At 38.4% G+C, this 14,329-nt stretch overlaps 1 protein-coding gene across 4 annotated transcripts in view; it reads right to left on the bottom strand.

Moving 5' to 3' along the window:
- Nucleotides 1–14,329, bottom strand: part of PCNX2 (pecanex 2) — a 150,946-nt gene that overhangs the window by 110,371 nt on the left and 26,246 nt on the right. For 3 of the 4 annotated variants that reach the window (XR_012055122.1, XM_030268277.4, XM_030268278.4), the window contains 4 exons: nucleotides 6,095–6,230; nucleotides 2,899–3,041; nucleotides 1,627–1,780; nucleotides 1,496–1,528 (listed from right to left, as the gene is read on the bottom strand). Coding sequence is in view for 3 of the 4 variants with exons in the window: in XM_030268277.4 (XP_030124137.4) it covers nucleotides 1,496–1,528; nucleotides 1,627–1,780; nucleotides 2,899–3,041; nucleotides 6,095–6,230 (466 nt within the window). In the remaining variant the exon portion in view is untranslated. The remainder of the gene's footprint in view (nucleotides 1–1,495; nucleotides 1,529–1,626; nucleotides 1,781–2,898; nucleotides 3,042–6,094; nucleotides 6,231–14,329) is intronic. The other variant, XM_072927114.1, reaches the window with a different exon arrangement.

The following is a 14,329-nucleotide window of genomic DNA, read 5'->3' as shown; positions in this document are numbered from 1 at the left end:
CAGATAACACTTGTAATAGTACTAAGAGAACCTGAAATTCAGACCTGGATTCTGCACAAAAAAAAAAAAAGTTCTGTTTAAATACTACCTTGTGTTTAATACTATAAAAACATATGGGCTGGATAGGTTCATAATGAAATTTTTATTAAACTGTTTGCCGCCCACTTTAAACAAACGTATGCATTACTAATGTCTGATTAGGTGCAAACTACTTGATTACAGTTCACATTATTATATCTAGACAGATTTGAGCTGACAAATTATATTATTTTACTCACACAATCCCCCAGCTTTTCACTGAGACTGGATCATTTCTTTAACGTATTGAGAATATTATCCTACAATGGGTAAGTTGCTGTTCATTACCTTTCTCTACTTTAAATGCAGACAGGTATTCCTATGAATGCATTATAACCAAAACCACCATAACTTCACCCCTATATAATCGGCATGGAAAAGAAACAGAATCTTCTGAAATCCAGTTAGTGAAGTGTGCAGTATACATAGATAAAACATCATTTTCAAGTTCATCCTGTACTTCTAGCCTCTAAACTGACAAAAATAATTGCTCCCTGCCAAAGGGAATTGATCCAGCAGACCTGACATTTTCAACATGTAATTTTTGAAACCCGAGGGAAGAGAGGGCAACCTCAAAAATATTCAAAGAGCTAAATAAGAAACATAAGCAACTAGCACCCAGTGTAAAAAAAGGAAAAGGCATTATGACCACTGAAATGTCTTCCAAGATCCACAAATCAAAAACGCTGAGACACCGTAATAGGTGGAGCGGTAAGGTTGAAGATGTAAGATGATGCCTCTAGAACAGCCCTATAACAGGGACAGACTTGTGTAAAGAAGTGGTTCTCTACAAGGTGGTTGGCACCATCAGAGCTCAATTTCTTAGATATATGCAATAAAAAAAATCCCATATCAATCAGTAAGGATTCTTACATCCTGCATTCACCCAAAGATTTGGCGATTTCTTCAGGACACAAGCACAGAAACTGTGATGATATTGTTAACAAAGGGAAAACACCTGTGCCATTTTAATAAATAAATCTTCAGTAGCAGATTTTAAAAATAAAAATATCATTCCCCAGTCTCAAAGAAAAAGAAATACAAAAAAATCCCAACTGAGCAACAACTCAACTGATAGTCTGAAACTTCTGCTCTTTTCTGTCTGTTTCTAAAGAAAGCAAAGAAAGGTTTGTGTGATGTCACAGGATCACACATCAGCAAGATAGTCCAGTTGAATTTTTTACTGCACATATTAAGTTATAGAAAAAGTATTTTTCTAATAGCAGTGATAAATTCTAATAGCTTAAAAATAATTAAACCTAGTACAAAGTCTTGAAATCACAGATGTATTTTTCTTTTTCATATATCAGCTTGAACAGCAAATGACTAATACCTGTGTTTCACTGAACAGCCAGCTGTTCCACAGTACACAAGAGATAATAGAGGAGAAAGACTTGTTTTACTAACTGAGACTTACATGTATGGGTGAAGCAGGATCAGGCTGAACACTCTAAAAACAAAACAGAAAAAAAAATGTTTGCTTACAGGATTTTTTCTTTGTAGAAGTTAGAATAGAATTCAGCAATTGGCTATGAACTTGAGTCCTACCTTGAGGAGAGAATACTGGCAGCTGGCCATTACGAGACAGAACAACAGAACCCAAATGTCTTTACAGAAGCCTTGGTTCAGAGTCAGGAATCCAAGAAGTGAAACAAGAATTACTAGAAGGACAGCAAACACATTTTCCTTTATATCTTCTGTCCTATGTGAATAAAAGTGTTGGAGAAGCACAAATATTTATAGATTCATCAGAGCAAGGCAGGTGCATTTGTAGCTGGTATGAGCTGTCAGTGCTGCAGCTATCAGAATTCACTGGATCCCATAACTACATTTCCATGTTCAACAGTATTTCATCCCCATGCCAAAAACCTGGCCCAAAATGATAGCTAAAACATTATAGGAAAAAAAGCCATATGCATTGAAGTCTAATATCCCTTCCCATCTCACTTTCCAATTAGAATTCCGGCATGGAGATGATTTGAGTGTAGAAAAGTGTATGCTTATAAAAGCAAAACCAAACAAAACAAAAAAACCCCAACACATGAAAAATTACAAATAAAATCAAATACCCAAACACTTTTAAATGAGGAAATAAGGCATTCCATTAATAAAAAATATACATTTGACAGTAAAGAACTGCATGAAAGGCCAAATTCGTCATCTGATGTTTTATTTGCTTTATCTGTTCTGTTAGAACATGGAAGCTGAGATAAAAAACGCTGTCAATATTCAGGCTGTAAAAAAATAGCTTATCAGCAGAAAAGATTTCCATGCAATTGAAACATAGAGATAAGACACCACAAACAAGTAAATATCTGGACTTAAAGCTTCCTGACAAGCAGCCTGATTTTTGCATCAGGTAAAACTTCCATCTGAAATTTCTGCTGTGGAGCCCATGTTAACCCATATGGCACAGCACCCCAACAGAAGCAGAGACAAATAAACTTGAACTGGAACAGGTGCAGCAGCTCAAAAAAATCTTCACCTAAATACCATTCTATAAATAATTTTATTTTTTTCAACATTGGAGTACTGGGACCCTTCTACTACTGATTTTCTCATCAGACTCATTGGATCTATAACATCTGTGAGTCAAATTACAGACTAGTCTACAAGCCTGGCATTCACATGAATCAAAGTCTCTACCTGAAGACAAAGGGTAGCAAGAACCACTGAGATCAACCCTGAACTTCAACTTAAAACAAAACCACATCTATCTACTCCTGAATCCTCCTTCTCTAGTGGTCAGCACTGCTCTATGGACATGAGGAGCCACCCACCTTAACACTACATAGAGCAGCTTCAAAAGAAAAAGCTTACCTGTCCAGTAATGCCAACAAGGTAAGACGATCATACCAGACTTTAATCCACTTGCCAGGGAATATAACAAATCTGTAAAACTGCCTGTTCAGCTTCCGTTGTGCTGAAGAACATGAAGAATCCTCAGGGTCCTGGCTGGTCTGCTATAAAAACAAATGAGAAATACACAAAACTCTCTCACACAGCTGCCAGCAAAACAGGTGTCTAAACGGCCAAACTTATATCTAAGTATCTGATTTTTTTTTTTTCTAAAAGGGGTAGTGGGTGCATATTAGCATATTTATTTCCTTAATTTTAAATTGGAAACAAAAATATCACACCAGCTTAACTGTTGTAGATGAATAGAAGCTATATTAATTATGGAGCTCAATAGTGACAATATGCTTTAAAAAGTAATACTAAATCTTAATTTTAAAAGTAATTATATTTTAGTCCAGATCCAGTTCATGTCTAAAGTTTGGAAGATTTTCCCATGTATCAGGCTAATTACAGCACAATATAAAAACATGACAGGACAAATCCTTCTTTTTAAACTAAAAAAAAAAAAGTAGGCCTTAAAGTCTAGAAGTGTGACTTATCAACTTTTCTTCCAGAACACAGCTTTGTTTATCTTTTCAGAGATGCTTTGAATACTACATGAGGTACGCCTCATCAAGAAAGCAAGAGGAGGAAAAAAAAAATTTGCAAACAAGCACAAATAGCATAATTTAAGAGTCTCTAATAATCCCATCATAACCATAAATCCACCCTTTTGAATATTGCTTTTCCCAGATTTTAAGGCTTTTTCCAACTCTTCTCTACAACTCCCCTCCAACTATCTGGAGACCCTTCAGCCAAGCCTGCAAAGCTAGACAATAGATGAAAAAAAATCTCTGCAAAGAGAAGCAGTGATTTTTTTTCCAAAGTAGATCATTACTGATGTCATGGAGGGGGAATAATCAATAATTTTTCTTCCAAGAAGAATAATTTGGGATTTCAAATTACTGTGAAGTCCAATGGCTTTCAATCTCCTCCTAGGCAGCTTTTTACCCGCCCCTCCTTAAAGATAATTAATCAACAAATATACTTATTATGGAACTCTAGGAAATGTCTACATTAGAGTTATTTATGTTAGATTAAAATTCCTAGTCAGGGCAGGGGATTTCCGTGTGAAGCGATCGATTTTAGAATCATAACCATTAGCAAAGCACAGTTTTTTAAACAACCTATCCAACTTTTCAAAGGAATTGTTACATTCTTTTCTCAGAATATTGGAATAATTTCTCATCTTCCCTTTCCAGGAGAAGGAATTTTACACAGAGTTGACACATGACAATGTATTACTGTGCATCAGCTGGGAAACAACTCCGATATCCTCAGTCTGCTGACAAACATGAGGTGAAACAGGCTAGCATAAGCTCTGGAGAAAGAAATTCAAGTTTAGGCATTTTATCTCATGCCTCCAGTTGACTAAAGGTGTACAGCCATACAGGGCATGGGAGCTCAACTGCTAGTAGTGCAGGACAATCTCTCATTTTTCTGAGCACTGAGACATGCAAGGGGATGCTGGGCTATTTGGCATTCTTTCCTTTATTAACAATTCTGAGTAACTTAAGAGCCATGAGACCAATCACAATCCTTTCACTATGCTGACTTTAAAATCTGAAAATAGTTTATGTAGTTCAAATTTTAGTATTTTTATTACTACTTTAAAAAGTAACTTAAACATGGGGTTGGGGCATTTTTAAAGAAAAAAACATGTTTTAAAATATTACAGTTGCTAATACTGGCACAGTTTTGTTTCTCTTGGGTCCTATTACCCAACAGAAAGTAAAGCAAAACTCAGTCTGCTGCAGTCATTAACTTCACAAGTCTAATGTAGATTGCTTACCATAACTAGATAAAAAAATCAAAACAGTAACAGAGAGTTCACTAAAAGCACTTGAGGATCTGATTGTTGAGTCCCCAAACCAGCCTAACGCGCCTTTCTTTAACTGAGTGCATAAGTGAACATTTTGGCTCCTGAGGAACTGTAACCTTTGGATGAAATCCTCTGTGCGAGTCTTGTAGTGCTTAGGCGGGAGTCAGATTTTTGAGCTGGATTTGGGAAACTCTCTGACTAGCCCTGAGCAAGTCACTCAAGTCTAACTGTTTCTCCTATAAGAAAGGGCTTATAAAAATTCAGTTCATAAATTTATATAGTGTCAGCAACAGCCTGAAGCCCTAGCTTCATTGAAATGAATGACAATGCTCTTCCTGACTTATGTAGGCTCAGAATTTCATGTTTAAGAAAAAGAATTCAGAAACCAGGACATTCTGAAATTACTGCCTGGCCAGGCTACAAATTTGCTAATATGACCTTGAGGAGCAGTCTTCCTAAAAGACAAAGAAGAAATGACAGCTGTTCTCTAATTTACAGGCAGTTTACAAGACTATAAATATCTGGAAAACATGAAAGCCTTTAAATGGAAGACACAGTCCAAATATGAAAGACATTATTTGGGACAATTTACTGATTTTTAGTTTAAAATAGTTCCTTTACACAAGCTACTTCTAGCTAAACGCTCCTGTGTGAAATCTAAGATGAAAGGCAATTAACTGTTATTTTACTGTTATTCATAAATACCAAACCAGAATTTGGCATGGTAGAGGGAAAGTCAAATGTATTATAAAAGGAATTATAAAAACAGATTATAGCCCTAAGTCACAGACCCCAAACACTGTAAAGTTCATGTCCACATAAGACCATGCAAACTGAAGTCTCAGGGCCTTTTTCTTTTACTAGCTGCATTGAGGAGGTGGCTTCAACATTCCACAGCAAACATTCAGAGGTCTGGTTGCCCAATTCAGAAAAGTGAAACCAGACATGAGGTTTTATGACAGCAATGAATCTGGAATAAACACTTCATACTATTAAAATCTGGTGGTGCGTCTAAAATCCTAACAGCTGTGTCCTCTTCCAAATGAAATATGGTTGAAGACAGAAGATGAACTTTTTAGGTGACAGAGTCTTTAAATAGTCCCCTAGGACACTACTCATTGTCAGTAGAAAACAGCTGAGTTGCATGCATCAACATAAAACACATCTTCTCCCACATGAGCAATACTAGGAAAAGCAGTATAGCAAAATCAACAAAATTGTCTCAGGAACAAGCCTGCAGCATTTGTTTATTGAGCAGTTCATCAAGATGCTAGAAATTCAGCTATAACAATGTACCCGTGGGTTTTCTGAAAGGGTCCTTCTGGCCACCATCAGCAGGAGCTGCTGCTGAAGCGCGCTGGCTGCTTGATCCCCAGAAGATGGTTCTTGGCTCTCTGAAGTGGTAGTACTGGAGGAGCTGAACTGTATTTCACTGTGCACAGAGGACAGGAAAGAAAGAGATTTTTTTAAGCAGCAATATTTTCTCAACAATTCTGAAATATTACAGAAGAAAGCCTTTAATTACACTACTGGTTGGCCCACAGGACTTGGGAACTTTCCACCTTCATATCTGAAATCTAGCACAGATCCACAAAGCAGTCAACACCCAAATTCAGATACACTTGATTTACTACATCCACCACAGAGAAACAGATACTTCTGTATCACAGCTTTTCTCATTCCGAGATGAACACCCTCAAGGAATCACACTTCAGAATTGCCTTTTTCTGTCCATTGACAAATTAATCTACAGAGCAGAACTGCAAAATAGATACTGCAGAGATCCCAGAATACCTTCCAATGAGCTCACTTAGGTACCAAGCTAAGTCTGGTTTCACCTGCACTGAATTCAGTGAGTACTGCTTTACCCTGCTGAGAATTGAGGCTACAAGAATTTCCTTCTGCCCTAACAAGATAATAATACATAAGCTAATTCACATAAGGCTAGTTCAGATATCCCCAGTGTACTGAGCGTAAACTCAACTTGGGAGGGCCCTGAGCAAGATATTATTTTTTTTTTTTCCTCACATTTACTGTTTTGTGTTGTAGTACAACACCTAAACACTTGCAAAAATCAGCACTTAGAGCAGCAGTGCCTGTTGGGTTGTAGAAATTATGTTACATGACCTGATTGACTGGGTTTCAGAGACAACTTTATTGAAATTAAATAATTGACACTTGGGAAAGAGATCTAGTTTGAATACTTCTTTCTAATTCTCTTCCAAATGGGATTTATACACCAGGCACTCTGCTCCAAGCTCACTGCCCCACTGCCTCTGGATACCTGCCTTGGGCTCTTACTACTTTCGTATCTACATGAGGTGAAAGCATCTAAGTGCTCATGCAAGGTAGTCAATATCTGTTGTTATTATTTTGCATAAAGACAAGCAGGAAGAAACTAGAGCAATCTGCCTACAGTCAGCCAGGAAGCCTATGGCAATGCAAAGATTAAAACCCTCCTCTTGCATACCCTACATTTGCCCCAAAGGCACCTTATTAATTTTCATTTACTCAACTTTCCTTGCCTTTTGTCACCAAGGTTCCCAAAGGCTCCTAGGTAACCCTTGTTAAAGTGCTAAAATTGTGGCTGCCCTGCACATGACTGGCTGTTAACTTCAGCTGCAGTGGTTAGCATTGTTCTGGAACACAGCTCAGTGTCTGGATTACTTAAAAGAAGGGCTGAAGGGTCACACCAACAGGTCGAAATGCACACTCTCTCTCCTCCCCTCCAGGATTTGATAGCTCTGCCTGGACCAACAGGAACACTATCAGCCTTGGGATGTCAGCAGAGGAGCAATCCTGCCTCTGGTTTCTGAGCCAGGTAGTTTATGTTTTAAAAGCCTTGATTGCTATCAGGCTTGAATTCCAGACCTGATATTCACCATCTGCCACTCCAGCAGAACTCTCAGCTGAGCAGAAATGCTCCTGACCCTAATGGCTTCCTCTGCACTTCACACTCCTCCTGCTACAGACAGCAGCATGATCCATTCCACAGAGTCAGGAAAGCTGTCATGTTTGGACAATACTAGCAAATGAGAACGTGGTCCACCACAGTGTACTTGATGTCCCAGCCACAAGGCAGCCCTCTGTAAGACTCATCTCCTTTGTCAGCAGTTATTAAAAAACCAGTACAGAAGAGATGGGCACACATCCAAGATCCTGGATCACAACCATAAGATTTAAGCAGGAAGAAAGTGGAGGAAGCCTTGAGGAATGTCACCAGGAGTAAGATTCCCACAGATATGGACTACAGAGCAACCTGGTCCAGTCAGAAGGAAGGCAAGGGATTTTTTTGTTTGCTTCCTCAGGATGAGCTGTCCCATTCCTTGTCATTATGGGTGCAACCCTGAGTCTCCCTGTTCACAGCAGGAAGAAGGCAAATTTAGCCCAGGATATGTACTAGCCTGGGAATTCCTGCCCAAAAGGTGACTCAACAAAAGAGCAGGGAAATAAAACAGTGGTTGCTCATGCCTTCCTAAATGAAGAGTCAATCTTCACTAAATTGCTGCATCTTTAGCTGTCTTCCTACAAAATCCAAAAGTATTTTGAGATCAGACCACATCTTTAATCCCAAATTCACCAAAAATGGAAATGGCAGAAGGACAGATGGATGGAACAGAATACCCAAGGAGTTTAACACTTCTCAGAAATCAAAAATCGTTTACTAACAAGGCTTCTTCCAAGAATAAATCTAGGAGATCAAATCATCTCCCACCAGACTTGAAGTTAACCAAAAAGCCAAGAGTGCCCACAGTCTGTTTTGTATTTACATTAAAAATCCAGAACTCTGCCTCTCAGCAAGTGGCAGAGGAGACCACAGGCAGCCCGGACACTGACTGTGGGGAAGAGTCAGAAACTTTGTAAGTCTCAAAAAGCATTTAGGGCAGAGAAGTTGCAAAGGCAGAGCTAGCAAAGCAACAATTCCAAAATCAGAATCTGTCATCTGGCAGTCATCAGCCTCATTTCTCTGTATCTTCTGATTCCCTCCTGATCTTCCATTTCCTTCAGCCCCTGTTTGCTGCTTTTGTCTTCCTTATCCCTATTTTCCACACAACCTCCTTCTAAAATTCACTTGCTACCCCCAAAGATGAATTGCTTGCACAGCTACTTAGAAACTGTACATCTCATCTGACAACATTGCTATCACACTGACAGCAAACACCAATAAGAAATGCAATGGTGGTGTTTGTGTTTTTGTAAGCCTATAAACTAGATTCTATATATTTATTACCATATAGAAATAGGAACAAACACTCTCTAATCATAAAATCATTATAACAGAGCTGGTCGCACTATAACACGGAATCTTGCTAAACAGAAAATCTGTTCATTTGCAGAATCAAATTAATATTATCAAGATCTATCACAGTAAACTGCACCGCTAATGTAAGCAAAGGTATAATTGAACTAAATTTTGAATAATAAATTATTAACTAAAAATATATTTGATAAACATATAACCTACACAGATGAAATTCAAAAGCAACATAGCACCCTCTACTGATAATTGGGTATGAAACCAGGAATTTTTTTCTTGCTCATAATCCCATTTTGTAAGAACACTCAGTAAGCATAAGGTAGTGGAGCAATCATACAACACACAGAATGTTTCAGGATAACCACACAGTGCTGGAAAAATCTTGCTTCTCCCTCTCTGTTTAGCCTGTTGCCTTACACCACCGACAACTTGGCCTGAGCCATTCAAACATAATCCAGCCTAAATCATCCCCTTTGTTAGGATTAGTTTGCCTTGGGTCTGAACCCCCCCATAAGTTCATTATACAGGCACACCACAAAGAATTCCCTGCTAACAAAGCTGCTTTGCAGGTCTTGGTTATATTTCATTTTAACATGCACATGGGAGAAAGAACAGGTCCTCACATGCTAAAAACCAGAAAGATCACACTGGACCGCCTGAAGACAACTGTCTGGGTCCTTACAGAGCTTACAGTGTTCAATAAATATCCATAGTGATAATAAATAGAACAGCTGAAAGCTGTGTTTAATATTCCCTAAAATACTGCCCTTTGGTGATGGCAAGCAACTATGGCTGTGAAGAGCCAGAAAGCAGCTCAGAGTTGGAAATGTCTCCTCCTACACATCCAACAAGCTTCTGGAGTACTGATCTGAGGGGCACCCAAAAGCACTGAACTGAGACCTGAGCGATGTGGCTGAACAAGACACAGCCAGGGCTGACAGCACAGCAGGAACTCAACACACCCATACCCTTGTGCTCTTTCGAAACAGTCGGTTTGTGGCTCAAATGGAGCTGCCTGAACTGATGCTGCTCCAGAAAGCTGCCAGCAGCAGTCCGACCAGAGTACTGCACAGCTCAAGACTGACACTAAGAGCCACTAAAATTTTCTTTTAAGAACATGATGGCTTACAGTTCCCAAATAATCAAATAACAAGACTTACACTAAAAAGCAGCTCAGAACATGTAAGAAGATTGAAACATGCCAGTGATAGCTGCATTAGCAGTGGATCGTTATGTGACAAATCCAATCAGAGGAAACAGAAAAAACTCAGAGGAAGCATTCTTCACTTTTTTTGGTAAGCCCTTAGCAGCTTCATAAAGTGTAAAATTAATTCAGAATGTGCATCTTAACTTCCTTCAGTGTTTACATCTGATGGCAGCTCAAGCTAAAGATGAAATCACTCTTAAATCTTATTTTGCTAGTAGTACAAATGTGTATTTATACACATTTTACTACAGGATCTGGGGACAATTTTTGGCATTTGTTTTAACTAGCAAAAATAACACCCCTATTAACAATAAGGCACACTGATTTACAGAATGTGAAAGCTGGATGTAGTGATATACTGACATAATAGGCAGGAAAAATATCAGATCACCATTGCAGTGTTGCAATAGACTGCAAAACAAGCAGTGGTACATATTAAGTCACCTACTGTAGATGGACAGAAAGGCCTTGTAAAGCACGTTCCCAAAGGCACTGTGGTCAATATGAAGGCAGGAAGTGATGAATGCCTTCGTACTCAAAAGTTAAGAATGGGGTCCATTCAGTACACTCTTACTTTCCAATATTCAGATGCTTTTATGTTGCTAATAAGCATATAAACTGAAATTTGCAAGCCTATTACATTTCAAAGCAAAGATTAATATACTAAAAACTTTAAAAACAAACAGTATGTGTTAGCTAATAAACTAGAGGATGCATTTTGAGAAGATGTAGCCTTATTGGAATTAGTGTATTACTAGCTTGCACAGTTGTATTGTCTCCAAAATACTTTAAAACATTCGTTTTTGCTCTCCTTATGGGAGGGCAGGGTACAGAAGAGAAACCAGCCCCAAGACAGAAAGCATGCCATAAGCTCCTAGTTCTGAGCAGGATTTTGCTGCCATCATGTGGCAGCATGGTCCCCTCTCACCTCTGAGTCTCTGCTGAAAACAATGCCCAGTGTTCAGTGAAACCAGGGCTAAAAACCCCTACACAAATAAAGGAAAGGATTTTAAGTGGCCAAGCTTAACACAGGGGTTTCCTCCTGCCCCTTACAAACCATCAGGAAAATGCTACTGAGTCCGTAAAGAGTATTTTTCAGAAAAATCCATGGCTTCATTACAACACAAACATTATTACAATATTCAGTACACACACACACACACACACATACCCCCCCCCCCCCCCCCGCTCATTTCTGTATTCAAGCAGCTCTGTGCCCAGGGGAGCAGCTCATCTGAAATCACTGAATCCCAAAGAGAACTCTGTAATATTTGTCACATCCATTTCAAAACATGCTCAGCTGCAGAACTGCACAACCTGACAAACAGCATTAAGAAATCTTTAAGATTCAGCAGCTTATTAAAAGAGCAGTGGGGGATTGTTTTATTTGGGTCACCTTGCTGAAAAATACAAAGATGCTTTAGTGACACAGTTTTTGGTCATGTTCTAAAACATTTTGAAACACCAGGAAAAAAAAATCTACTCTCTCCTGTGAGAAATAACCTCAAAGGTTCAGGGAATTTTCCAGCAGTGAACGTACTAAGTATTAGTGGATTTATGAAGGAAACGTATAGTACCACTAAGGCATTCAGATAGACTTTCATAGAGTATAACACACTCAAGCAGCTTATTCTGGGGTAAGAAGGTAAATCAAATAAGTAAGCTCACTGATCTGACATTCTCTCTTTTGCCCAGGGCCAGAAACACCAGCAATCTGCAGATGTACTGACAGCTGTACCTTAAATTACTTTTTTAGTACTTGTTAGCCACTAGTTTGCAGCAAATACTTTTTTTTTAAACTTTGGCCCCAATGATACCAAAATTTAGGTTATTGTCAAAACAAGCAAAAAAATCTAAGCAATTGTTTTAAATGGAGGTCTCTATCTGTATTGCAAAACATTTTAGCTATAATATAGCATTTTAGAAGCCTGGTTTCAGTGTCAGAGCCTCATCTGAAAAAAGCGAGGAGTTCAGAGGGTCAACTGCTCAGACAGAATGTGTCTGGAAAGTGCAATATGAAGGCATGATTGTACTGTTATGGTTGAGCCACGTGTAGTAATGAAACACGCATGAATATAATTTTATCCTAAAAAAAAATTTAATAATTTTACAGGTAAATTAAAAGATACATGACCAAGAAAGCAGGATAAGGCTCAAACTGGAATAGCTTTTTTAAAGTTACAGAACAAGTTTCCAAATAAAAGCTCAAGTGTCACACAACAAGGACAATCTCCACCTAAGTAAAGGGGCTTTTTGCTAAGAGCTAGGTAATCTTTCTGTTTGTACTGGTTTTGGTTGAAGCAGAGTTACTTTTCTTTATAGTAGCTAGTATTATGGAGCTATGTTTTGGATTTGTGTTGGAAATGGTGTTGATAACACAGGTATGCTTTAGCTGTTTCTGAGCAGCCCTTACAGAGAGCTCCAAGGGCTTTTTCTGCTCCTCACAGTGCCCCATCAGAGGGGAGGCTGGGGCTGCAGAAGCAGCTGAGAGGAGACAAAGCCAGGACAGCTGACTCCTACTGACCAAAGGGACATTCCCTACAATATGGCACTCAGCATATAAATCTGGGTGAAAGAGGAGGAAAGGAGGATGTTTGGAGTGATGGCTTTGTCTCCCCACGTCACCAAAACTCAGGGCAAACAGGTGCTCTGTTCAGCCACCTGCAGGAAAGCCAGGCTCCATCACATATGCTGGTGACTCACTTCAGAATAGATTCAAATGGTCTTTTTGTACTAATTTCTAACATAATCCATGAGTTGGGAATAGAATTTATACTTTCGTCAAAGCCTGTCACAAAGCAATTTATGGCTAGAGGTGAACTTGGCAGAGTAATGGGAACACCAAATTTAGATGCAATTAGCTCAGCAGGGAACCCATTCCACTGCGACTGCTGGCAAGAGGTGTTGTTGGCAAGCCAACAGACAAAAGTGGGGTCAGGGTAATTACACTGACTATAATTGGGGACTTGATTAGTCCTGCCAATGTTTAAATAATTTGCCAAACTCAGTGACAAGAATCACCCATCAAAGTGGAGATTATGATGGAAAAGGAATTATCTACTTTTGGTGATAATTACAACATATAAACCTCCTCAAGATTTAACTTGTCTAGGTCTTCAAATATTTTAAAAGCTGGACTGCTAGTCAAGTGAGAGACAATTAGGCAAGAACCAAGTCCAAAAACAATTTGAAAAAATTCTGATTTTCACTAACCTTTAATAGAATTAAAGCAAAGTTTTGGAAGTGTTTATACTACATTTAAGAAGCTCTGAAAATTTCTCAGGACAAGGACTGCAGGTACACATAATATTAAGAAAAAATACTATAATTGAAAAAAACCAACAATAAAGATAGAAAACAAAAAACAAAGACAAAAAGTAGAAACTGATGGAATATATATTAATATTTATAAACTTGATAATACTCCAAAGATCATCTCATAACAGCAGAACCAAAAAGAGGTGACAATACAAAGTCTATCCCCTTTAACAGTATTGTCTGCAATGTCAAGGAGTGTCTGAAGGAAGAAATCACAGACTTCTTCAGATTTGGACATCTGCTTTCTCTGGCATATTGCAATTCATTGTTATCCATCCAGCCTTTCCTAAACAAATGAAAAGCAGGAAGCACACAAAAACAAAGAAGAAAAATAAAAGCTAACACATCCTCACTTCTGTGACAGTGAATTATTTGTGAGAGATTAATTTCAGATGCTATGCCAAGAAGATAAAATGGGCCATAGGAATTCTACTTTAATTTCAGTTCCTAATAATCTGATGTGAAATGCTTAAGCCTACAAATGGAGAAGACAATAGTAGGACTCAATAGACAGAAACAGAATTTGAATTAAAGATCATAAAACATTAATTAGTTTGCCCTAAAGTTTAGAACTTCTTTTGAATAATATTTAAACATCATCTTCAGTTTTGCCTACCACTGTTAAAACATAGTTACCTATGGCCAATTCATAAGGTGATTACTTTACTCTTGACAAACAAACCACAGTTCATACCCCCTCCAGTCAAAATTCCTTCCCTTTTCACAACTGCAGCATCCCAGAAGCATC

The sequence above is a fragment of the Taeniopygia guttata genome, chromosome 3, assembly GCF_048771995.1.
Source record: "Taeniopygia guttata chromosome 3, bTaeGut7.mat, whole genome shotgun sequence".
Lineage (NCBI taxonomy): Eukaryota > Metazoa > Chordata > Aves > Passeriformes > Estrildidae > Taeniopygia > Taeniopygia guttata.
The sequence above is the reverse complement of the archived record's forward strand: the minus strand, read 5'-3'. Positions and strand labels throughout refer to the sequence as shown.